Source organism: Ctenopharyngodon idella, chromosome 15 (genome assembly GCF_019924925.1).
Source record: "Ctenopharyngodon idella isolate HZGC_01 chromosome 15, HZGC01, whole genome shotgun sequence".
In the NCBI taxonomy this organism is placed as follows: domain Eukaryota; kingdom Metazoa; phylum Chordata; class Actinopteri; order Cypriniformes; family Xenocyprididae; genus Ctenopharyngodon; species Ctenopharyngodon idella.
The window spans coordinates 28580477-28605161 of NC_067234.1; the positions used below are offsets into that span (position 1 = coordinate 28580477).

General features: G+C 35.3%; 3 protein-coding genes across 5 annotated transcripts in view; 1 reads left to right on the top strand and 2 right to left on the bottom strand.

The window, feature by feature from the left end:
- The window catches only part of npat (nuclear protein, ataxia-telangiectasia locus), a 10271-nt gene extending 1230 nt beyond the window's left edge, over positions 1-9041 (top strand). Inside the window, exons 5-17 of one of the 2 annotated variants that reach the window (XM_051863137.1) lie at positions 108-148; positions 901-1113; positions 1195-1270; positions 1387-1510; positions 1602-1693; positions 1787-1868; positions 1961-2057; positions 2166-2276; positions 2731-4071; positions 4223-4332; positions 4425-4512; positions 4953-6235; positions 8414-9041. In XM_051863137.1, coding sequence (XP_051719097.1) covers positions 108-148; positions 901-1113; positions 1195-1270; positions 1387-1510; positions 1602-1693; positions 1787-1868; positions 1961-2057; positions 2166-2276; positions 2731-4071; positions 4223-4332; positions 4425-4512; positions 4953-6235; positions 8414-8494 — 3739 coding nt within the window. In that variant the 3' untranslated portion in view covers positions 8495-9041. Of the gene's footprint in view, positions 1-107; positions 149-900; positions 1114-1194; positions 1275-1386; positions 1511-1601; positions 1694-1786; positions 1869-1960; positions 2058-2165; positions 2277-2730; positions 4072-4222; positions 4333-4424; positions 4513-4952; positions 6236-8413 lie in introns of those variants that run through there. The other variant, XM_051863138.1, reaches the window with a different exon arrangement.
- Positions 9042-11582: 2541 nt separating this feature from the next.
- Positions 11583-13786, bottom strand: mmp20a (matrix metallopeptidase 20a (enamelysin)). The gene is made up of 5 exons (XM_051862540.1): positions 13581-13786; positions 13194-13342; positions 12978-13109; positions 11935-12096; positions 11583-11859 (listed from the first exon to the last, which is right to left on the bottom strand). Exons 1-5 carry the CDS (start codon positions 13784-13786, stop codon positions 11750-11752), a joined length of 759 nt encoding a protein of 252 aa, XP_051718500.1. The 3' UTR covers positions 11583-11749.
- A 2699-nt stretch (positions 13787-16485) lies between these two features.
- Positions 16486-23261, bottom strand: mmp20b (matrix metallopeptidase 20b (enamelysin)). 2 transcript variants are annotated; one of them, XM_051863465.1, is made up of 10 exons: positions 20856-23261; positions 20123-20361; positions 19880-20028; positions 19666-19791; positions 19434-19592; positions 19126-19297; positions 17565-17698; positions 17322-17478; positions 17133-17236; positions 16486-17041 (listed from the first exon to the last, which is right to left on the bottom strand). In XM_051863465.1, exons 1-10 carry the CDS (start codon positions 20985-20987, stop codon positions 16941-16943), a joined length of 1473 nt encoding a protein of 490 aa, XP_051719425.1. In that variant the 5' UTR covers positions 20988-23261; the 3' UTR covers positions 16486-16940. The 2 variants fall into 2 exon arrangements, with proteins under 2 accessions (XP_051719425.1, XP_051719426.1); XM_051863466.1 differs by lacking the exons at positions 19666-19791; positions 19880-20028; positions 20123-20361; positions 20856-23261 and having other exon boundaries at positions 19434-19659.
- Between the last annotated feature and the right edge of the window lie 1424 nt (positions 23262-24685).

The window sequence follows — 24685 nt, forward strand, 5'->3', positions numbered from 1 at the left end:
GGTTTAGCCTAAGCCCTGTCTGTGAAACCGGGCCTGGGTGTTTTCATTTTCTTAAGCACAGTTTAGAATAAAGCCTGCTTATTAAAATCTTTCTGTGTTGTCCACAGGTCTCTGCAAAATTCTCCTGCTGTGCAGCGGAGTCAGCGATGTGAGCTTTTTGTTTGAGAGAAATTGTATTCTTGATAACTTGGAGTTATTGAAATTAGCCAAACACAATGCATATATAGTTTAAATATAACACATAGATATGGCATGAAGTTATTAAATACAGTTCAACACACAATATCAGAAGTCATTAAGATATTTTTTAATGTTTTTAAAAGAAGTCTCCTATGTAAACATGATCAAAGATACAGTATAAACAGTAATATTGTGAAATATTTTAAATATACAGTTTAATGAAATATACAATTTAATATAACATTTTTATATTTATAAAGCTGAATATTTTCTTTTTTTTTTGGATTCTTTGAGTAGAAAGTTCAAGAGAATTTAAACATTTACTTAAATGTCATTACTGACACTTTATCATTTTAATGTATCATTGCTGAATAAAAGTATTAATTTCTTAAAAAGTCTTACAGAATATTTTAAAGGTAATGTACATCAGCATTTTTTTTTAGTATCATTGATATTAAAGTATTACAGTTAAGGTTTCAGTAATTTTGTTGTTTGTTGTTGTTTTTTTTTAATCTAAATGATTTTTATTAAGTTTTAGTTTATTTTTTAGCACTTGAACTAAGCGAAAATGAAAAGTTTCTTGGCATCTAGCTGAAATGAAATAAGTTTAGTTTATTTATATCTTATTTTATTTCAGTTAATGTTTATTATATTTCAAGTCATCTTTTTTGTGGTTTCAGTTTGAGTTAACAATAATAACCCTTTTTTTCTATCATTAAGTGCGCACTCTGAATAGCATTCAAAACATGAGACGTCAGCAGAGACCCTTATTGGTATCACAATCTCCCATCTCTGGGCACCCCCCAGTGACTCCAGCAGGCCAATGTGTCCTCGGCACTGTGTCCACCCCTCAAGGCTTGCTGGGACATTCCACCCCAGTGTCTTACACGTCCCAGCATGCCAGACCCTCCACTCTCTGCCTTAGTCAGCCAGGTGAGTCTTGAAAAACATGTTTAAATCACACTGAGATTTGTAAGTACCATCTTTCCATTTTGCTATCTTACACCTTTATAGGGGAGTCACCTTTGCAGATACTGGTCCCTGATAATAGACTGAATCCAGGACCTTTGTCTCCGGCCCGCAGAAAATGGTAAGGGGAAAGTGATGAAGACACTAGCAGTATGTTACAGTTTAGCTCTTTCTACCTTTTCCAGATCTGTAACAACAATAATTTATTATAAAGTATAATTCTGTTTTCTGCTGCAGTGACTCTCCGAGGCGGAGAGGAGGTGGTCAGTTGGGTGCCAGCGGGACCAGCAGGGCCACGGTAGTGTCCAGCACTCTCATCATGGAAACTCAGAGTGAAGAGACTGTGACGGAGAACTTATCTGTGAGTCAGGCCGAATCAATTCTCTGTTTGTTTTAAATGCGTTTATATATATTCCTGCATAACTGAAGATCAGAGTTTTCTTTTTTAACAGCAAATAGTTATAGAAAATGCCAGAGAAAAAATTCTCAATGATAGATCCTTACAAGAGAAACTTGCTGAAAACATCAACAAAATCTTGGCAAGGTAAATGCTAAATAATGGGCAAGAAACTAGTTCAAATGATAAAGGATAACTTTGAGATCTTACTAAACACATGTTGTAATATCACTTTAACAGTGATAATAGTCCTCAGACATCAAAAGCTGCCTGCAGTACTATGGAACAAGAGCAGTCGATCGATGAAATCCTGGGCCTCCAGGTGTGTGAATGTACATCTTTTACCCGCTTGTTTTGTTATTTGTGAGAATGTAATATCAATATATCAAACCTTAACCTGCAAAATTGTTTTAGGGGGAAATTCATATGACAGATGATGCCATCCAAGACATACTGGCACAGACGGAGTCAGACCCGGCATTTCAGGCTCTCTTTGACCTCTTTGACTATGGTAGGTTTGAGGGATTGATCAAGCAGAAAAACAAGTTCTGTTATACAAGCCAAACTGATTTTTTTTTTTTTTTAGGTCTCACTGATAACCTTTCATCTCTTTTTAAAGGGAAAAGTAAAACGGCTGAAGGCAGTGAACAGGCTGATGGGAGTTTCAGTACCAGTACTAGTGCACAGGAGAGTGATGAGCCCGGGCTCGTAGACAGTGCCTCTGAAACAGGTAAGATGGGTCAGATTTACATTGTAAAGCAGCATAGATCATTTTAAAAATACAGTAATATTGTGAAATATTATTACAATTTAAAATAACACTTTTCTATTTTAATATATTTTGAAATGTAATTTATTTCTGTGATGCAAAGCTGAATTTTCAGCAGCTATTACTCCAGTCCTCAGTGTCACATGATCCTTCAGAAATCATTCTGAATCATTGATATGCTGATTTGGGGCTCAAAAAATGTCTAATTATTATCAATGAGGAAAAGTGTTGTGCTGCTTAATATTTTTATGGAAGCCATGATACATACATAAATTTTTTCAAATTCTTTGATTAATATAAAGTTCAAAAGAACAGCATTTATTTGAAATGGAAATTTTGAACCATTACATATGTCTTTACTGTCATTGTTGATCAATTTATTGCATCCTCTCTGCTTGTTATTTTTTAATACAAGGTACTGGACAGGAGGATTCCACATCAGGAGGAGAAAGTAGTGCACAAAACTTCCAGAATACGTCTGAGTCAAAAAGCAAAAAGAAATCGTCCGGCCCTCGTAATGTGGCAAAGTCTTCTTCCACAGCTCCGCAGCCACGTATTATAACCAAACAAACTGCACAAGGATCCACAAACTCCAAGAGAGGTCTAGTCAGGACTAGAGTTTTATCTGGCAATAAACAATCTAGAGGTGCCACTACAACTTCTCCAAGGTTAAACGATAAAGCGGATTTACGTCCACCTGACCAAACCGTATCAAGCTCCTCTTTTGCAGAGGAAGGAGTTGGCATGGAGATAGATGAACCAGAAAATGAAACCTCTGAGAGAGTAAATGTTCAGAATCAACAGCCAGTTCATCTGGAGAGCTCTCACACAACCGAAACACTCAATGATAATGCAAGCAGTCAAATTCTCGTATCAAATAAGACACCACAAACCACACCCACTACTGAAACCTCAGATAATACATCAGTCAATGAGTCTGAGAGAGTAACAGGAATGACAATCGGACAGAATGTGGATATGGGAACCTCTTTATCCATTCAAAGTGACGCTGCGCCCTCACTTTACCCACCTCAACCTGACATAGACGCATCCCCCAAAACAGCTTCTCTGCCTTCCTCAAATAAAACGCCTTTAACTCCTTCCTGCACACAAACTCAGCCCAACACTGTCAGGAACGATCTCCCTACAGCAGGTTCTTCATCTTCCGCCACTACGCCGATTACCTCCACGTGCGTTTCTGATGCCCAGGTCAAGGATCCTGACCCCAGTAAGATTGTCTCTCTGAAAATCATCATCAGTGATGAGCAGGATGAGCTCCCTGCTGATGCAGCACTGAACCAGGCTGTTTCCAGCATCACCAGTGACCACATCCCCACCATCTTCCTGTCCTCCCCTGCCAAATCGCCTGCCAAGACTTTGCCTGCAACCCCTACGGTCATAACACAAGAGGAAACGGCTCAGGCCGTGAGCTGCTTGCAGGGGGCGGAGGGTGTTGGATCATTTGGAACACCTACGAGGAGCGTGCAAAATAACGGACAGGCTGCACTGGCACGTCCCGCAGGTCAAGAAACCGGTTTTATTCAGCTGTTGCAAGCCAACCCCACCTTTGGGCCTTCAGGCGGCTATTTTGTCGTGACCGATCCGGCCGCTGCAGAGCAGCGGTCAAATGTCATGCTGCTTTCAAGTAATGTGCCTCAAGGGACTCTGTCTTCAATGCAGCATGTGGTAGCGACGCCACCTCGCCAGAGGACTGTAGTGTCCGTGGGACCAAATGTCTCTCAGACATATTCGCCTGGTAAGTGAAGAGTTAGTTTGATTATATAAGACGCTTTATACCTTTATTTGGGTTGCTTCTATGTTTATGTCGAGGCACTCATTTGCAGACTTTATTTAGTCTCCTTCAGGATTAATGCTGCATCTTTGAAATTCCAACTGTATTTTTTTAGGCTCCACAATCATTATATCCTCACCAGTTCCGCCCATGTTACAAAATGTAATGCTTCCAGTGTCTGTAATGGGACAGAATACTGGAAAACTCACAGTTCTTCCCAATCAGGTTAGTAACTTTGATGCATACAAGCATTGTCAGTTTTCCAACAGAATAATAGTTTTATTTCTATTTATAATCACAACCTTTTTTTTATTCAGATAACTTTGCCATGTTCAGCCACTGTAAGGCAACCTGCAAAAGTTATTTCTCAACCTAAAATGGCACCCAAGCAAAACACTGACATGGGTAAGATATTTTTTTTTTATATTTAATTTTTTGTAATTATGTAAATCATATTTTTGTTATATAAAAAAATTATGCAGCACAACTGTTTTCAACATTGATAAATTCTAATTTACTTTATATAATTAAATTAAACACATATATATATATATATATAAATTCATCTATAAAATATATTTTTAAAAGTATTATTTTTAACTTTAACTTAAATTTAACTTATTACTGCATTTCTAGATTTCTTATAACTAGATTCCTATATTTTAGTGTATATATATATATATAATTTTTTTTTTTTTTTTTTTTTTTTTTTTCTACCATGGTTTTACCATGATTTTAAATTAACACTAGCTAACATTCATTAATAAGGTTACAGTTTGTGTAGTGCATTTTTGTGATTATGCATCACTGTAACTCAGTGACATGATATGATTACTGATTTTCAGGCAAAACTGGCACAACTGGGTCCGGTCAAGTTTCAAAAGTGCTACCCCAGATGTCTGAGCAACAAAAGTGTGGGAGTGGAACAAGCCCCAGCCATCGTCGGATACTTTGCTTTGACGTCACACCCGAAAACTCAGCAGCTGGGCAGAATTCCTTACAGACAAGCACACTCGCGTCCTCTGCTGTTACATCCTCCCCAACTCAGCAAATTCAGAAAGAAATCCCACCCACTGAACCGAAACAGCCTTTAACTTCTGACAACTGTAAAAGAAGAATAGAAACGATTAGATTGCCAGAAGTACATCCCAATGCAGGTATAAAGAACTCTGAAAAAATCACCATATTTCATCAACAAAAAGCCCCAAAAAGTAGAGTAACTGAAAAGGGACTAAATCTAATCATTGTAAATAAGTCTTCCAACAAAGCTGCGACTGAGCCAGAGTCTCACATTAGATCAGAATCACTGAAAAAATCACAAGCATCACAGGAGGAGAATGGCGGAGTGGTTTCACAGAGTTCAAAATCATCTGCTCCGGAACCAAAGCAGAAACCAGTAGGCAACACAAAGGACAGCACACAGGAAGAGTCTCGTGAAAGTAAGCTTTTAAAACCAGCTGAGAGATCGTCAGAGAAAACAACCTTACAGGACTCTCCAGGCATCACTGCAAATAAAGAAAATGAGCTGGAGAGCTGCCATCATCAGACATCTGCACGCCCCACTGAGGATCTTGTATCTTCTACAGTCAAATCGGCGGCACCTGTATCGAGCACTTCTAATAAAACTTTATGCAAGACGAGCCCCCTAACTAAACAAGCTGCTGAGATGCTGCAGGACATACAGGGCCAGGCTCCTGCGGCCACTCCGCCGAAGAGACAGGCAGCGAGAGGTCCAGATCTCCCTCTCCAAAGAACACCTGGACCAGGACGTGCACAGGAGGAGCAGACAGATGGATTGAGAACCCCGTCCCGGCAAAGACTTAGGAGGGAGGGTGAAAGCACGCCGAGGCATCTCCCCCCTCCCGCCACACCCGATATCCCCTCCTGCAGTCCCGCCAGCGAGGCGGGGAGTGAGAACAGTATCAACATGGCCGCCCACACTCTCATGATCCTGTCACGCGCCGCCAGGACAGGAGGTCCTCTGAAAGACAGCTTGCGTCAAGAGGAGGCCAGTGCTGGAAAATCTGCCATCCCTAAAGCAAAGAAACGGAAGCAACTTGAACAAAGCCCTCCTGCAAAGAAAGAGCTACAGCTTTCCAGCTCCTCAAGCAGTAAAAAGAAATCTAAGGTGAGTTGATATTGTATTGGCTGATATTGTAAGGTGACAAGATTGACCGTGTCTCAACCTACTGAGCTGCATAGATAGGTTTTTTTTTTTTATATATATATATATATCATAGCCATGCAGCAATATTAGGGAAATTATGCTTAATTTATGCCAAATCTGAAGCAACATCACATATCCTACATTTTAAGGCAATTTCAAAAAATAATGTGAGACTTAGTTGGCTGCGTCCGCTACCCTGGATGAAAAAGTATTTTTTTATGTACTTATTATTATTATTATTATTATTATTATTATTATTTTATTTTTACTATATAATACTTTATTATATATATATATATATGTGTGTAATAATTACATGTTTATTATATATTTTAGTATAAGTATTATAAGTGCTTTTATTTTACTTTTATAAAAATATTGATAGGGAATGTTTCTTATGTTATATTTATTACAAATTAAATATAAATAGATAAAATAGATTTAACTTGTTAGCCTTCACTTTTGGAAAAAAAAATCCCAAGATATGGCATACCTAAACTAAAACACACACAGTTCATGAACCCTTTGCACTAAAAGCATAAGTATTGTCTCATTTGAAAGCAGACACTTTTTTATTGTTAAGTCAGAATTAATTATTGTCATAATGAAAAAAGTTATAAATACCTTCAAATTTTTGTAAAGTTATTAGAAATGAATTTTTATGAAATATCTTTATGAAAATAAAATTTAAGTTGGCATTGTTTTAATCTAGAAATGCACTGCAGCTCAAGCCACATGTCTGACCATGTTATATTTCAAATCTGAAGATAAGTCTAAAACTCTGAATTTTATGAAATGTTTTTTAAGACCATGTCATGTGATTTTTATTTTGAGAAGACTCTAAAATGCTTACTGATGTTTATTGTCATCTTCTAAGCATCCATTCAATGTATTGTCTCTATTGTTTTGTGGTGCAAACTGCCCCATTCAGTTTCAGTCTTTCTTTCCTTCACACATTCTCACCTCTCCGGCCTGGTTATGGCTCTAATTATTTTCTTTTGTCTTCATTATAATTACTGCCGACTTTCTATTCACAGTTTTAAACCCTCATTTCCTTGATCAAACTTCTCACTTCACCTTCTTTGAAACTGTAAATGCCCTTCTTGAAAAAAAGAAACATTTCAGTGAGCTTTACTATTCAAAATTATTCATAAAAATGACATTTGCTCAGCTAGGTGGCAGGTGCATCTTAGGGCTAGCTAGCATGTTAGCTTAGCACACCATCAATACATGACAATTTATGAGATTAAAACAATGTTATTGCTCCAAACTTACTTTTTAATGCAAGTCGAGTGTTTTAAATAAACTTTTGTGATCTGATGTGGCTTCGGATCAAAAACTCAGACAGAAAATATATTCTATTACAGTATTCTGCACAATGTATAATTTGTTGAGGTAATTACAATAGTTTACGTTAACTTTGAACTAATATAAACAAAAAATGCTTCAGTGCACCATCATGAAACTTAATATTTATATTTAAACAATGATTAATTAGTATATTTGATTTCGTGTATATATGTATGTGTATATATATATATATATATTATAGCAAAATAAAGTAAACTGTGACATATTATACCCAAATATTATTCATAGTGGACTACCAGTAAAAATGATAAAAATTTGGAACCAAAAATTATTCAGACACTTTGACCTGACCATGTTTTGCTTAAGTGTTATCTGCCATAATTAAGATATTTTTTTCCTGACAGTTTAACTCTAAGATCTTGTCATATTTTATTACCTTTTTTTTAAACTATAGTGAATAAACTGTATTAATGAATGAAATGTTCAAGGTGTCTGAATAAATCTTGGTTTGACTGTGTGTGTGTGTGTGTGTGTGTGTGTGTATATATATATATATATATATATATGTATATGTATATATATATATATAAATGGGCTTGTGTGCGCAAGTGGCTGAAATTGCAAAAAGCATCTTAGACCAGTTCTTTCATAGCACTGAGTTAGTATCTATTCTGTGTAGACAATAATAGGCAGTAGACAGTGCGTCAGCTCACTGTAGCCCAGCCAATCGGAGAAGTCTGACTCATTTCTGTACCTCAGCATGCATCATCTGTTATGTTAATGATGTTCGGCTGCTGAATTCAAATTCTTTGTTTTTTTCTTTTTCAGAAACAGAAGAAGCTGCTGGACTCCTTTCCCGATGACTTGGATGTGGACAAATTCCTGTCATCCCTGCACTATGATGAGTAACGATGCTGAGGACGAGCCGTGCTGCTCGCCAGCATTTCAGGGACATAACAAGCCATGTGTGCTACTGAGAGCGATAAAATGGATGTATTCAGCAGAGTTACCGATTCTAAATAGCTGCTTTCTGTTTTACATCCAGAATGTGAGATATTGTACATATACACCATATTAGCCTAGTAATCATATGCATACTTTAAAGATGTTCATATGCAGGCCCAGACTATTTCATCACTCTTCAAAACAAAAAAGGAAGTAATTTAAGACTAAACTGTAATTATTGACTATGTATGTGAAAGAGTGTCAGATCAGTTGTTTCATTGCAACAGCTATTTTGTTCATTTCGGGGTTTTTTTTTTTTTTTTTTTTTTAACTGGACCTTTTCCATCAGCTGTACCATGTGACTACGTTTCTGTGAACATAATTTCCTCTGTACAGCCTCTAGGTGGTATTCTTCCTTTACAGTATTGAGAGGGAAGTTAAATGCTGTTTTCTGTTCTTTAGATGGTTTATTATTTTATGATGTATTTTAATAAATCACTATTTTATTCAATCTCATGTCTATTATTGATATATATAACTCTTGATATTGCACAACTAAACTTATTTAACATGTGATGCACAATAGTCAGTTGACACATATATATATATATATATACACACCATTGGTAATAAATGTTTCTTGAGCAGGAAATCAGCATATTAGAATGATTTCTGAAGGATCATGTGACACTGAAGACTGGAGTAATGATGCTGGAAATACAGCTTTGCATCAGAGGAATAAATTACATTTTAAAATATATTTAAATTATTATTTTTTTTTAAAAAATTAGGAAACTGGTTAAGTTGTAATTTCACAATATTACTGCTTTTATCATATTTTTGGTCATGAGTACATCATTGGTGAGCATAAATGATTAAAATGTTACACAACATATTTTGGTAAGCCAAGAGAATACATTTATGTTACATGTATTGTGGCTTGTGAGGTAAAATGCGGTCACTGAGAATGAAGTCAGGGCAAGCAAGATCCTGTTAGAGCTGCAGGCTGCAATAAATCATTTTCCCAGCTGTTTAACATTCTCTATGCTCATATACGGTCTGAGCCCATGTTATTTTGATAGCTAATCCGAACTATTTAGGTCAACAAGCCATATCAGTTTATATCAGAGACACCATGTCTTGGTGCTTTTAGTTCAGTTACTCCAGTCCTTTTTGCCTATTTTCTCATGACTTTCAGGCAAGAACTGTGTAAACTTGATGTATTTTGTAAAATTGAAATGTAAATCAAAAATGAAATAGCAGGCAACATAATACCTTAGAAACTGATGAACTAAAAGTCAAACAAAAATGAATATGGTTTTGCTTATATTCTCACATAATGTTGTTCATTAAACTGCAGTTTATGTCCAAAGTTATTTTAAAAGCACTATGCATGTATGTGCATTTAATTTAAAAGAAATATAGTCAATTTTTTTCAAAGATATTGAATATCTATAATTCGAGAAAATGTATTCATTCACTGACAATTCTGACCATGAGATATAATAACTCTTGATATTGTACAAGTAAACTCATTTAACATTTGATGTGAGGCACAATAGTCAGTCAAACATTTCCTTCCTGTACTTGTGATCAATTGTTTTTCTTCTCGTTTTTCAACTCTTAGCAGCCAAGCCAAGCATTAGTGTTCATAATGTGCAGCAAACGTTTTTTCTGATGGCTGAAAATAAATGACTTGGATCTGCAGAAGAGGTGAATACGGCCTGTTGAGAAAAACATGCATATAATTCCAAGGGAAAATGTTTTACAGAGAAAACTGATACTATATAAAACAGACCATTACCACTGAGTTCAAAAGCTGCATCCACTTTCCCAACAATGCTAGGCCAATCCGTTTGAATTTTCCTTGGAAATCCAGGATCCATCACACTTCTTTTCTCATCATAACTAGAAAAAAATAGGGAATTTTAGTTTTCTGTAAATGTCTAAAATGAGAAATATCTGATAAACCTTTTTTCTTATGGTTGAATTGATCTGTTTTCTCCTCCTAAACAACATGATTATTAGATCATGACATTTGAAAAAAATCTACCTGAAATAGTAGTATCCTGTGAAAAAGTAGGTCTTTCCATGTTCACTGACATGAACAGCAGCATCTATTTGTTTTACTGATTCTGGAAATCCAAACTCATAGATGGAGCCATAATAGCTCTTTGACTCCAGTTTCTGAACCACCCAATATTTAGGACCTAATAAAATACAGTTCAAAAGATTGGAGTCAGTATGATTTTTTTTTAATGATTTTGAAAGAAGTCTTTTCTTTTGTGACATTACAAATGTATTTACTTTCACTTTTGAGTAATTTAATCCAAATTTAATCCATCCTTGTTGAATAAAAGTATTAATTTCCTTAAAAAGCCTAGACTTGAGCCTAAAATTTTGAATGGTACATGGATGATAGCAATGATTGAATCGATCAACAACACAACTAAAGGCTGTGCTGTATCGTGAATAAGTCACGGCTGAAGGGCGTTGTTAGCGTTGTTTGCAACCCCTTCAGCCGTGACTTATTCACGATACAGCACTAGCCTCGAGTACATTATTGCTTTTATAAAATGGTTACCACACAATACAAATATTAAAACCAAAAAATATATGTATCAATGCAACTATGAAGTAAAATCACTAAAAGCCTTCCTTCCGCCGGAAAAAATAGTCCCTGACCGTGAACAGCAACAGAAGTTACATTATTACGCCATTAGATGGCGGCAAAGACTGTCTTTATGAGTGTGTCAGTCAGTAGCGAAGACTTTTACATTGAAAAGACTGAATTGTTGTGAACACGGAAGAAGACACAACTGATAAGTGCTTTGACTAGCGCTGTGAGTCACGGGAAAAGGACAAGATAATACACTGGACATTTAAACAGATTTTTTATTATGAACATAGGACTTTCTAATATTCACAGTTGATTTGACAGCATGCTATTATTTATTTTTACCTGTGAACACATAAAGCACTCGTTTTGAAGGAATGTCATAAGCTGCATCTACAGGTGAGGTGATGCTTGGTAGAAAAACACTCTGAGGACCTTCTCTTAGTCTGTTCCAGTATGTCTTCCAGTTGGTTCTCATCCACATGTAACTAGAGACATGTACAAGACCTTATACTTTGTAATGGGCATCTCAAAAACGTCCATTATTTTCTATATTTATCATTTAAAATTTTAATTTGGTAATAGAGGAATGATTAAATGCTTCACCTGTTTTTAAAAAAAATAATTTCTTTTCCGAGTATTGTCACTGCATCAAGAGAAAAGTTTGGATCACACTTCATTTCAAGTGTCTTCTGTTGTTTTGTTTTCTTCCCTTTAAAAAAAGGAAACAAATGACCATCATTTCATTCAGTATAACAAAAAATGTTTCCTTGGTAAAGTGACTCACCATACAGAGCCTGAATCCCCAGTGTGTCGTCTCTTGGCAGTGTGTACGTTGCAGCGTTGATAAACTTGTACTTTGGATACATAAGAGCGGTGGAATCCCTTGAGTGAGACAGACCCAAAGAGTGACCGAGCTCATGTGCTGCCACCGTGAACAGATTGTATCCTGGAGTGCCATCCACATCAACACAATTAATGATAATTAAGTGTTATTATTATTATTATTTAGTTAAATAAAATTCAGTCTGTATTTTTTATTTATTAATAACAATACATTAATAATACTAATACTAATAAAGATATTTAATTTAATAATGATATTAATAAAAATTAAATATATTTATTAGTATTAATATTATTAATGTATTGTTATTAATATATATAAAATAATAATAATAATTATTATTATGATTTACTTAAAATTCAGTCTGTATTTTTATTTATTTATAATAAATTAATAATAATAATAAAACTAATAATAATAATACTTAATTATTATTACCATTATTAAAATAAATAAATATCAGCCTGTATTTTTTATTTATTTATAACAATAATAATACAAATTTACCATTATTATTATTATTTGTATTAATAACACAAATTTATTATTATAACTAAATATTAATTATAGTAACAATAATGATTTACTTAAAATTCAGTCTGTATTTTTATTTATTTATAATAAATAATAATAATAATAAATAACTAATAATTATAATACTTAATACTTAATTATTATTACCATTATTAAATTAAATAAAAATCAGCCTGTATTTTTTATTTATTTATAACAATAATAATACAAATTTACAATTATTACTATTATTATTAATAATACAAATTTATTATTATAAATAAATATTAATAATATTTATTTATTTATATTACAATTATTATTATTATTATTATTATTTTGAAATTTGTACCTTCATTCTTAATGCCCCATCACCCATGGTGCTGCATTGCTATTGCAACTCTTTTTGCAACCCTTAGCCAATTGAACAGTTGCATTATGTGAATGATTCAATGTTTACTGTGCTGTACCTGATCTGCCGTGTCCCGCTGTCCATGTTTCATCATCGTCAAAGTGAACATCACCTCCAGTGCCCTCTCCAGGCTCAAAAGCGTGAGCTAGCACCCCTCCAGGCCCATCGAAAGGGAAGAAGTCTCCATGAGCTATATATGAACGAAATTGCAGGTTTTCAGATGTTTTCCAAATGTAAGAGTGAAGAAAATACATTAGATTAGCTTAAAATGTACCTTTGGAGAGAAAAGAGAAGGTAATATCTGCCTTGCCATGGTTTACTTGGACAAACTTCAGAGGAGCAGCATCACTCCATATTTTTAGAGCCAAACGCAAGGAGTTCTCCACCTCTTCTCGACTGAGATCTGGGGTATATCTCGCAATCCTGCAGGATTTGTATAAGCCACATTTTACAAAAGACATGTTGCAATCTGAAAGATTTAACGGGAGGAATAGCAAACAAACAAAATCCTGAGGCTTTTCTTAGTCAATAACACTAGAACCTATTAAAAAACCAAGACAAACTTGATGTGTAATCCATTTTTTTTTTTGAAGAAATACTCATAAATTTGGATGATAATACTGTAAATCCATAAAACAAGTAAGAGGTAACTGTGCCGGACCTGTAAGTGATGGTGTTGCTCTTCCATTTGTTCCGTCCAGGATAAAAGCTGAAGTTCTCCACATCAGGTACTCCACATCTTGCCTCTTTCATCACATTCACCGTTTTCTGATCCAGAAGACCACTTTCCTTCAGGTCAAAGAAATGTTGCATTACTCTGATCTTCTCCTTCATGAGTTCTGCATGCCTCTTACTGCGACTGCGCATCTTCAGGTGATAGAACTGACGCAGATATTTCTGTCAATCAGTAAAGCAGCTTTAGTCTACTTTGATGTAAATATTTTTTCAGTATTTACAACACATTTCAAATGAACATAGATTTACAATTATTATTTACTTTTAATAAATAGGCTAATAATTATGAATAAATATTAAAGTCCCCTTGTAGTCAATAATTTTATCCCTTAAAACTCATATTAGATCACCAAAATGACATTTCCTCTGAAAAAATATCTTCATGCCTTAAAATAGCTTGAATGTATCTCTACAGTCTTGCTGCATTTAGTATACGCGGAATCATGAATATGCAAATTAGCCGCCTCCACTCGCTCACTCACTCACACCAGCTCAGACATCCACTCTGTAGTAAACACAGTACCATGGTATTGCTCTTTACAACGTCGGACACATAATGGTAATTAATATGATTAAGTTATCAAACAGCTAATAATGTGTTGCTAATGTTACACAAACCATGTTCCCGTTCGCCATCACAGTCTGCCTTCTGAAAATCAGCATCCTTATAAACGCTTTGAGCAACTCAAAACGTCAGTGGAGAAATGTATAGTCCATCATAACATCGTAATATACATCATATACATAATTCGCCCGCTATATTGCTAAATGTACCCGATTTTTCATATCAAGAGGTATATCCCGGGATAACCTGGCTTCTCTCGAGACGATCCTGCTTCAGAGCGGTCATAAGCTGCGTCTCATTTCGAAGGCTGCGTCCTCCGGAGGTCGCGTTTGAAGGCTGCATACGTCATCGAGGCAGGTCTCATTTAAGAAAAATAACCGTTAGATTGCAAAGTAAGACATAAATTACAGTATTTTACACCTCACAAGAAATAACAGTAAATTTTATTACGGTTACTTTTCCTAAATAAGACATCCTTGATGACATATGCAGCCTTCAAATGTTAATGATAATTATATACTAAAGTCTGCCGGCACGTTGACGTGATTGGATAAAATGTATTTTGTGACGTATAAGAAACACTAGCGATTTCATACCGCGTTTTTGAAACTGTCTTTTTTCACTGCAGTTTTAGGGAGAAAATACTCAGCAACGGTGTTGACTTATGAATTTGCACATGGTTTGTCTTAAAAACACCACATAGACAAATAAACAACATTAAAAACTTGATTTTCACCCTCGGGGGACTTAAAAATAATTAATTATTAATAATTACATAATTTATAAATTTATGTACTTTCCTTTTACTGTACTATTATTATTATTATTATTATTATTACATGAAAATGATGTTAAATTAAATTGAATAAAATTATAATTAGTATTTTTTTTATATAATTTATAAATAATATAATGTATTAATGGTTTTTAGTTTTCATTTACTGTAAAATACCTACTACTACTACTACTACTACTACTAATAATAAAATCATCATTACTTATAGAGTACCTCAGGGATGACATGTTTTTGTAGGCAAAACCCGGAAGCGAGTTAGCATTTTAGGACTTTTGGTTCCATCGCCCCGAGGTCAATGGGTTTTTTGAATGGGCTTTTGCTAAATCGCCTGAAATAAGGTCTGTGGTTAACAAAGCCTCTAAATATTTTCACGTTTTATCTATGACATAAAACACACCAGTTATAACCCTGCTTGTGATTTTTTAAACCTTTACTGTGTCTTAAAAACGGCGGTTGCTAACAAATCGCTAAAAGGGACTACTTCCTTTGGCGGGGACTTTAGACGTCATCATGACAAACAGGACATTTGGACAGCATTTCTCATGAAAAAGTGGATAAGCATTCATACACAGTGCAGATCATAATCAGCGAGCATGTTTTTAAATGAAGTTGTTTTCTAAAATATAGTTTGAGGAAGCTTGACGTTGATCCGCGACCATGGTGTGCTGTAGTCCGTTTATAGCCTACTGTTAGCTTTTTATATCTGACGACTTAATTTAGGCTTCAAAATGTATAAATGTTGTGTTAACTTGTAAAGATTATCTTGATAGACAAAACGTGTAAGTGTCATAACCCTTTGTTAAACACAGAGCTTATTTTTTGCGATTTTCCAAAAGTCTATGGGAAAAATGCATAGGCTTTCGATCGAGGGAACCCGTGCGCCGCTAACTTCCGGGTTGGCCTACAAAAACACGTCATCCCTGAGGTACTCTATTACTGACATTATTATGAAGCATTCACTGCAGGAATTTTTTACGCCATGTTGCACCATCTATGTATCTTTGAAACGTTAGTAATATGCCTCAAACACTAATGCAATCTGTCTAATACAAATCAAAGATGCTCAGTGAAGTAAAATATATTGGATAGCCTAGAGAGAAACATAATGCCAAACAAACCTCAGCATGTTGGATGTCCTCTGGGCCTTGGCTCTGAAGAGTCACACGTGAGGTCCTTACAATGTCTGTATTCACCATCCAACACAGCAAGATCCAAGGCCACAACCAGCTCATTTTGACCATGGCACACTCATGTTCTCGTTTTTATGTCTGTGTCTTATACAACTCAAGCATACCTTAAGATAGTAAGCAATCACGTGGGACCCGGGCCCTCAAACAAGAATTTACTGTCAGGTATTTAGTGGCTTTTGTCATCCACAAATGAGGTCACGTCTAGCTTTGCATCAGAAGTCTTAGTTGGCTTTACGAGGGAGTGAAGCGGATTATGATTGTTGTCATGATATGTAGTAAATGATTTTATATTCTGTTAATTTTTTATTTTTGTATGTTCATTTTGCATGAAAAGCAAGTGCTTTTCTTTATTACAATCATAAATACATGCTGATTAGTGCATATTCAGGCTAAATCCTTTGGTTTACCTCAGTCATGCAAGTGCAAAGCTAAATGCAAACGAGTTATTTTCTTTAGAAGTAATGATACTGTCATATATTTTATGATTGTCTTTTTGCCAGATGAAAAATACATTTTAATTCACATCACTTTCTGACTTTTTTTGATACATTTGAATATTTAAAATGTTCCAAAGACATTAAACAGTAGATGCATTTATCACATGAAGTACAATGCTATACAATTCAGTACAACATAATTAATACCATCTTTACAGGTGAAGCTGAGCCACTTTAGTGAATCACCAAAATAATGATTGCAATTAGATTTACGAACTATTAGTCTAATGAATGTCCATTAACATCCAAGCCAGGAAGTTGTTTTATCTGCTCCAATAATTTCCTTTAGTTTGACGTCATATTTGTACACATCTGAGCCAACAAAGAAATGAAGATAACCTGAAACAAGTATAGTGATGAATAAAAGTTATGTGACAGAAAACACATGTTATATAAATTATAGACCAAGTGTAATCAATCTAATACCCACCATCTTTATAAGTTGCTGCACTTATGGGTCCATTTATTTCTGGGAAATCTTCAGAAATGTTACGTGGGCTTGAGTCATTCATAGTCTTGTTGTGTTCATTATACCTATGAGAAAAAAACATTTTCTGTGTCATTCATGTAGTTAAAGCTGATATTAGTGATACATTGCTGTTGTATCTCTACAGTTCACCTCCAGTACTGATGTTGGGTGAAGAATAAGGTGTGTACAGTTTTGTGAATGTGGACTGCAGCATCTATCTGCTGGACCCATGACGGGAACCCCAGACTGCTGATGTTTTTCGGTCTGCCTTTTACTTGGGATCCTTTCACGGTCCAGAAAATCGTCCCTGTGTTGAAAGTAGCACAGATAATTTATGTTGTTTAATATCTTGAAGGCAATACAGAGATGCACAATGTCAAACAATATCCGTACCATTGAACAGATATGCTGTTGATCGCTGAGGGACCCAATAAGCGGCGTCGATCTGACAATCAATTTTTGGCATGAAATTGCTGATGGGGCCTTCCTTTATGTCATTTTGATTATTGTGCTTGATCCACAAGTACCTAAAATAGTACAAAGAGTTATATTTAATAACCCTATATGATAAAAACTGTACATGTGATATAAGCAAGTAAATATTCCAAAGAATTTAATCAAGAGCATGAAGACCTTTATATATTTTTAAATACATCATGCCATCCAGGAGTCTTAAGAAGTTAGGTGGAGATATTTGACACACTGTAATATTATGGCAGTATGGGTGTTTGTTTCCATAAAAAAAATTAATTGTGAGCAGTTTAAAATAAAGTCACAACTGTGAGAAATAAAGCTGCAATTGACCGTTCGCAAAGACCCGCCCCCTTTAGTTACTGTTGCTATGACCGACAAGCCAGGCCGCTCTCAAGCCACACTTCATGTTCTCACGCAGTGAAAAATACATCGCGGAGCAAAGAGGACACTGACAACGCGTCGACAGACAAGACAGTGCAGGTTACTTTTGATATGAAACAAAGTCTCAAATTTAAAATTTTGTCATTTTTAAAGAAATTTAAACAATAAATACCGTTTTGTGGCTCTTTATGTGTCGGCTCGTGAACCGATCATTTCTTCCTACTAGTTCATATATAGCATTAAATAAACATGAATGAACATCATAAGGAATGTTGTTTCAATCGCGGAAAGACGTCAGTACACACCATTTTTCAAGTTCAAGTCCACATACATTAATCTGCTAACTCCCCTGACTGCTTTGTCGGACAAAATGGCGGATTCGGCGTTATGATTGGTTAGATCGCCTGTCATTCAAACTCCTGACGAAGGGTCAATTGTGAGATATAAAGTCACAATTTTGAGAAATACAAACAACTGTGAGAAATAAAGTCATAATTGTGCTATATAAAGTCATGGTGTCATCAATGGTAAGACAAACATGAAATTGTGAGAAATAGTCGCACCCGCATCTATGAGAAATAGAGTCACAATTATGAGATATAAAGACACAATTGCAAGAAATAATGTCACAATTGTGAAACAAAGTTGCAGTTGTAAGAAACACTCACAATTGTGAAAAAGTAGTAGCAAAAAGTTGCAATTACAAGAAAAACTTACAACTGTGAGATAGTTGTAATTATAAGAAATAAAGTTGCAATTATGAGAAATAGTCGCCACTGTGAGAAATAAAGTCATAATTGTGAGATATAGTCAGAATTGTAAGGAATACCTGATGTTCACAATCAGTCACAATTATGAGAAATAAAGTAACAATTTTGAGAAAAAAAGTCACAACTGTTAGAAATAAAGATGCAATTATAAAAAATAAAGTCGCAATTACAAGAATATATAAACTGAGATATAAAGTTGCAATTATGAGAACAAAAGTCACATGTGCAGAAGATGAATTTAAATACCCATACTTCAAAAGCTCATATTAATTAACTTTTTTCCCCCGAATGGATTTTAAGTGTCAGCCAACACTATGTGATCGACATACTTGTCCCTGAAGAAGAAAACAGCCTCTCCTACAGTAGTCACAGCATCAAAAGTCAGATCGGGATTACATGTGTCCTTGAATGACACAGGGAAATATGAACCACTGTACCAGGGGCTGCTGGGATAGCTCCAGCTAAATCTTGAAGATGGAAAGGGCCTTTTGTCCCTTGGCCCTGTTGGACAGGAAAAAAAAAAAAAAAAACCTAGACATGTGATCTCTCATATAAATGTAGAAACTGAACAGTGCCTCTGTTCCCACAATATTACAATTTCACAGTTATATACTTTGAAACATGATTTATGTTTTACCATAGAGTGTATTGATGTTCATGATATCTTCACTAGAGAGCAGATTGTGTGTTTTCCTATGTTTATACATCGGATACATCACTGATTCTGGGTTTTGCGAGTGTTTCAAACCAAGTGCATGACCAAACTCATGTGCAGCTACTACATATAGGTTAAATCCTGAAGAAAAAAGAGAGAAAACAAGTTAGCTGTTTCCAATAAAATAAAATAAAATAATTAAAATGTATTTTACCTTTGAACCCAGCCGTCCATGCTTCAGCTTCATCAAAATGAACGTCCCCACCGATGCCTTCTCCTGGGCCAAAAGCATGGGCCAGTATGCCGTCTGGACCATCAAAGGGGAAGGAGTCACCGTGTTCTAGATGTTCATTGCAGAATAAATGACATGGCAGATGAATAACATTGCCTTCAAAGGTAAATGTGCATGTAAGTGGATGCTAGCTTACCATTTCCAACAAACTCCACCATGATGTCTGCCTGGTGAGAATATGACCGCAGGAAAGTGAGAGGGCTGGCCTTTGCCCATGCATCCAGAGCCGACGCGATCAGATCGTCAACCGTATTCACTGGTAAGTCACTGGTATACCTCCCGACACTATAAGATTGCACCGCTTACGTTACCATACATGGTGGGCAATCAAAATGAAGAGCATTTTATGTAACGTATACAAGTTAAATGTGGTATTTACCCATAAGTGATGAGGTTTTTCTTCCACCTGTTTCCACGTCTGTGACTGTAATCCTCCACATCTGAGACGCCACATCGAGGAGTCCTCATGACAACGAGGGTTTCTGGGTTTAGGGTTCCTGTCCTATTCAGCCCAAAAAAGCTCTGCATATCCTTCAGTTTGGAAGAGAAAGAGGGACGACTTCTCCTCCTGCGGCCTGTAGGATCCGCTTGGAAACTGTAGAAGTGCTGCAGGTATTTCTGCAAGAAAACGTGCAGGAACCACCACAGTGAGTATTAACGATTGTCTTTTCCCCCTCCCTTCCTGTGTTTTATCCACTTCATACGCTTCATTTATAATATGCTTTTAGGTTCAAGGAAAAAACAGTTGCATTTGTATATTTTCATTTTTTTACACTAGCAGTTTTACTCAAGTGTATGTTCTTTTACATGTTCAATTGCAAACATTCACATTAGACACGAACAAATAAACATGATCAATGTGAAGTTATTTGTTTTGTAGCTCATGTATAAATAGAATGAATGAATAGAGAACAGCAATTCAGTTACTAATTAAATAATTTGATAGTAAGAATGGAAGATGACCACCAATATAGACACAAAATCTCTACTAGAATTGTGGATTGTTCCTCTTGAGTTCATTAAGAAAACACACACACATATATACATATGTAACATATATATATATATATATATATATATATATATATATAATATGCAAATGAAGGACTTACTGTTGCTAGGGACAGGTCATTCTGAGCAGGTCTCGTTGGATGTACCAATCCATCATCTTCAAGTGGTAAAGGCGCTGCATGATACTGACCAAAAATGCCAAAGGCACAAACCAGACAGAGCAAAACTTGCATCTCTTCTTTTCAGACCACAGAAGCTTCTGAAAATGGTCAGTCCAAGGAGACATTGAACGTCTTAGCTGATGGGAATGCTTTTTAACGTACTATTATGACTCAGACAGTGCCAAGACCAGGAAAACCTCAAGCTTAGGGAGTGGTTTGCTCTGGTCACAAGAAAAGAGGGATCCTGTCTAAGATGTGTCAGATTATATGCATCAAAGGCATTTACCTTTCATGGCCAATTAAATGTCTCTTCCATTATCTGCTGATTGTTGGAGAGAATAGAATGAAAAAAATAAAATAAAAAAAAACATCTGGAAAAAGTCTCCCACCATATATAGCTCAGATATCAACAATCTTTTGCACAATGGAGTGTTAACTTGCAGTATATCTGGAGATCGGCTCCATTTATACATGAATGCACAGTTATTTTCTTTCTTTGGTTTTCCTTGAGAATCTGGCAGAATACTACACAAGTCTAGTTGTGTAAATATTTTTATTTAAACATTCTTGTTTTCTTTTCTTTTAAAAGCTAATATAACAGTTTATGTATAAATACTTTTTGATACAATCTTTACAATCTCAAAGATGAAAGTTTTAGCTTTTTACACCAGCATTTGCTCTTAAAGAAAGTGAAACTTTGCTTTATTATTATACTGTTCATTGCACCAATGTTCTTGGAATACATCAATTTGAATGCTTTCACAGTTTTGAGACCAATCAGAGAGTAACTATTCATAGTAGTCCTGTCCTTTAAGGTATATAATTTATAGTTAAAATAAATTTCCATATGCAGAAAATGAATGGGATCCTGACTATTACACTCTATCAAACTGCTCATCCCTGAAACCGGTGACTACTTTCATGTTTCTTGTGTTTCACCATTAATTCACTCGCTTGTTTCATAAAAACACAACTGTTGCCAATTTTGGGGTTTCTGTTATCGAACAGTGAAAATGACTGCATTGTTATGACGTTAATATTATAATATATTTTATATATATATATATATATATATATATATATATATTTATATATATAGTAATATTGTTTTACTGATCGTATTTAATATCTACCTATTTATTTTTTGGTGAGTATCCATAATAAGCAGAATAATGTAAAGCCGGATATTATGGCAAAATATATATGTGCCATAAGAACCAGCTGATCATACATCATTTCTTAATTTAATGTAATTTATGCAAATATTAGTAATGCTTCCATAGTTTTGAGGCCTTTAGTTAATTTTCCTTTCAATTTCTATTTAATTTGTTTTAGGAGAATGAAGGGATGTGTCTCGAGACATTTTTTTGGTGTCGGATTCCAGTAAAGCAGACGTTGCATAAAACCTTCTATAAATGCTTTTTTTTAGTGTATAGAGCTAAAGTGGGTAACCTGAATGAGTAGGAGGACAGAATTTAAAGAAATGTGTAATTTTAAGTTACAGTCCAAGAAATGCCAGCAAAGGAATGTTTGCAGCAGATGTAATTGTGGGCTCACTGCCTTTCTGCCATAAAATGCTAAAGTGGCTAATTGTAAAATTGTTTGTGGTGAGGAGAATAAATAAAATAAAATTCCTTGTATAACTGGGCTCCATTTGTAGCATGTACAGTACAATGTAAGCAGACTCCAGACAACCCAGGGAATGTCTAAAAGGGTGGAAAACATTGTTCTTTCTCACGTTCACATATCTGCAAAAAAAAGGAAAAAGGAAAACACATCCTGAAACATGCAACAGCATTTCCCTTCTTGGACACACTGAGCCTCACATGTCTGCCAAGAGCCCTGCCAGGGTGCCTTAAAGCAAGAAGGAAATAGCCAATTTAATTTCAACAATCATCATGATTGAACAGATCTATTATCATTTAGTGACGGAAATACAACCTCTTTAGTTTAAGCAAACATACAGTATATATATTATATTTACACAATTAACAGCTCGCCTCATATGTCTCTGTGGCATCTCGTTTTCTGCAATGATTTCACAATACATAGCCGTGAGCCTGTAATCCACAGGTTGTGTTGCATTGCACAACTCACAACCACTCACCCTCGCAAAAGACGATCCTTATTATCATTGAGGCAATCATACGGTTAATTCTTTTGAACAGTAAGAAATTGCATTGTTTTAGGCTTCACAAGAAGATCTAATACAAACACCATTTTTTAGAAAAGTTGGGACATTTTGTGAAATGCAATGAAATCAAGCATCTGATTTGTTAATTCTCTCTAACCTTTATTTAACTGACAAAAGATTTCCAATGTTTTCACTAGCCAAATTAATTGTATTTTGTAAAAATAAACAAATTTTGGTTTTGATGGCTGCAACACATTCCAAAAAAGTTGGGACAGAGGTACGTTTAAAGGGGTGGTTGATTATGATTTCACCTTTTTAACTTTAGTTAGTGTGTAATGTTGCTGTTTCAGGATAAACAACATCTGTAAAGTTATGATGCTCAAAGTTCAAAGCAAAGGGAGATATTTTCTTTTAAAGAATTCTCTGTTTAAGGACTACAACAAACGGCTGGTAGGGACTACAGCGAGCTTCTTCCCGGGTTAGTGACATCACTAACCCTAAAATTTACATAAACCCTGCCCACAGAACGCGCAACAAGGGGGGTGAGGCCATGTTACTGCATTACAGTACGTAACAAATGCAATAGCATGTCATAAATGCAAGATGACAACATAAGTTATAACCGTAATTAAACTAAACTATACCTGTTCTATCTTCATGCAGCATACATTCTCTGGCTCTGTAGGATCTTACAACAGTTCCCACATGAGCGATTTATAGATTATCATGACAGAATATGCTAATCAATGACTTTAAGATAGTTAACTCCACATCAGCAACATAATTCATCAACTAACCATTCTGAAATGTCCTGCTGCATTCTACATGTTGTCACTTCTTCTTGAGTCTCTCCATTAATATCCGACTCCAGTTTGAACATAAAAGGCTGAACAATTTCTGACATTTTTAGTGAATCTGCGTGAGGTAATGTTAATCGGAGCTGTTAACATGAGCTCCTGAAACTCCGCCCTCTTCTTGAAAGCAGCAGCTCATTTGCATTTAAAGGGACACACACAAAAACTGAGTGTTTTTGCTCACCCTCAAAAAGTGACAAATTTAATATTCTATAAAAAATTATCTGTAGGGTATTTTGAGCTAAAACTTCACACACACTCTGGGGACATCAGAGAGTTATTTTACATCTTGTAAAAGTGGCATTATATGAACCCTTTAAGACTGCATCACATCAACTTTCCTTTTAATTACACTTTTTAATCGTTTGGGAATTGAGGATACTAATTAGTGAAGTTTTGCAGGCAAAATTTTTGCCCAATTTCATAAAATTTAAGCTGCTCAACACTCTGTGGTCATCCTTGTCTGATTCCCCTTTTCATGACAGGCCATACATTTTCAATAGGAGTCAGATCTGATAGCCAGTCAGTCATCCACATGTGTCTATGAAATCATGCTATTGTATCACATGTAGAATAAGACCTGACATTGTCTTGATCTAATAACCATGGACTTCCAATGAAAGATGTCATCCTGATGGCAGTATATGTCTCTGTACAATCCCAATATATGCCTCCATGTTAATGGTATCTTTACACATATGCGAGTCACCCATGCCGTTTGCACTGATGCACCCATATACCATGACAGACGTTTGCTTTTGCACTTGTCGCTGATGAAAGTC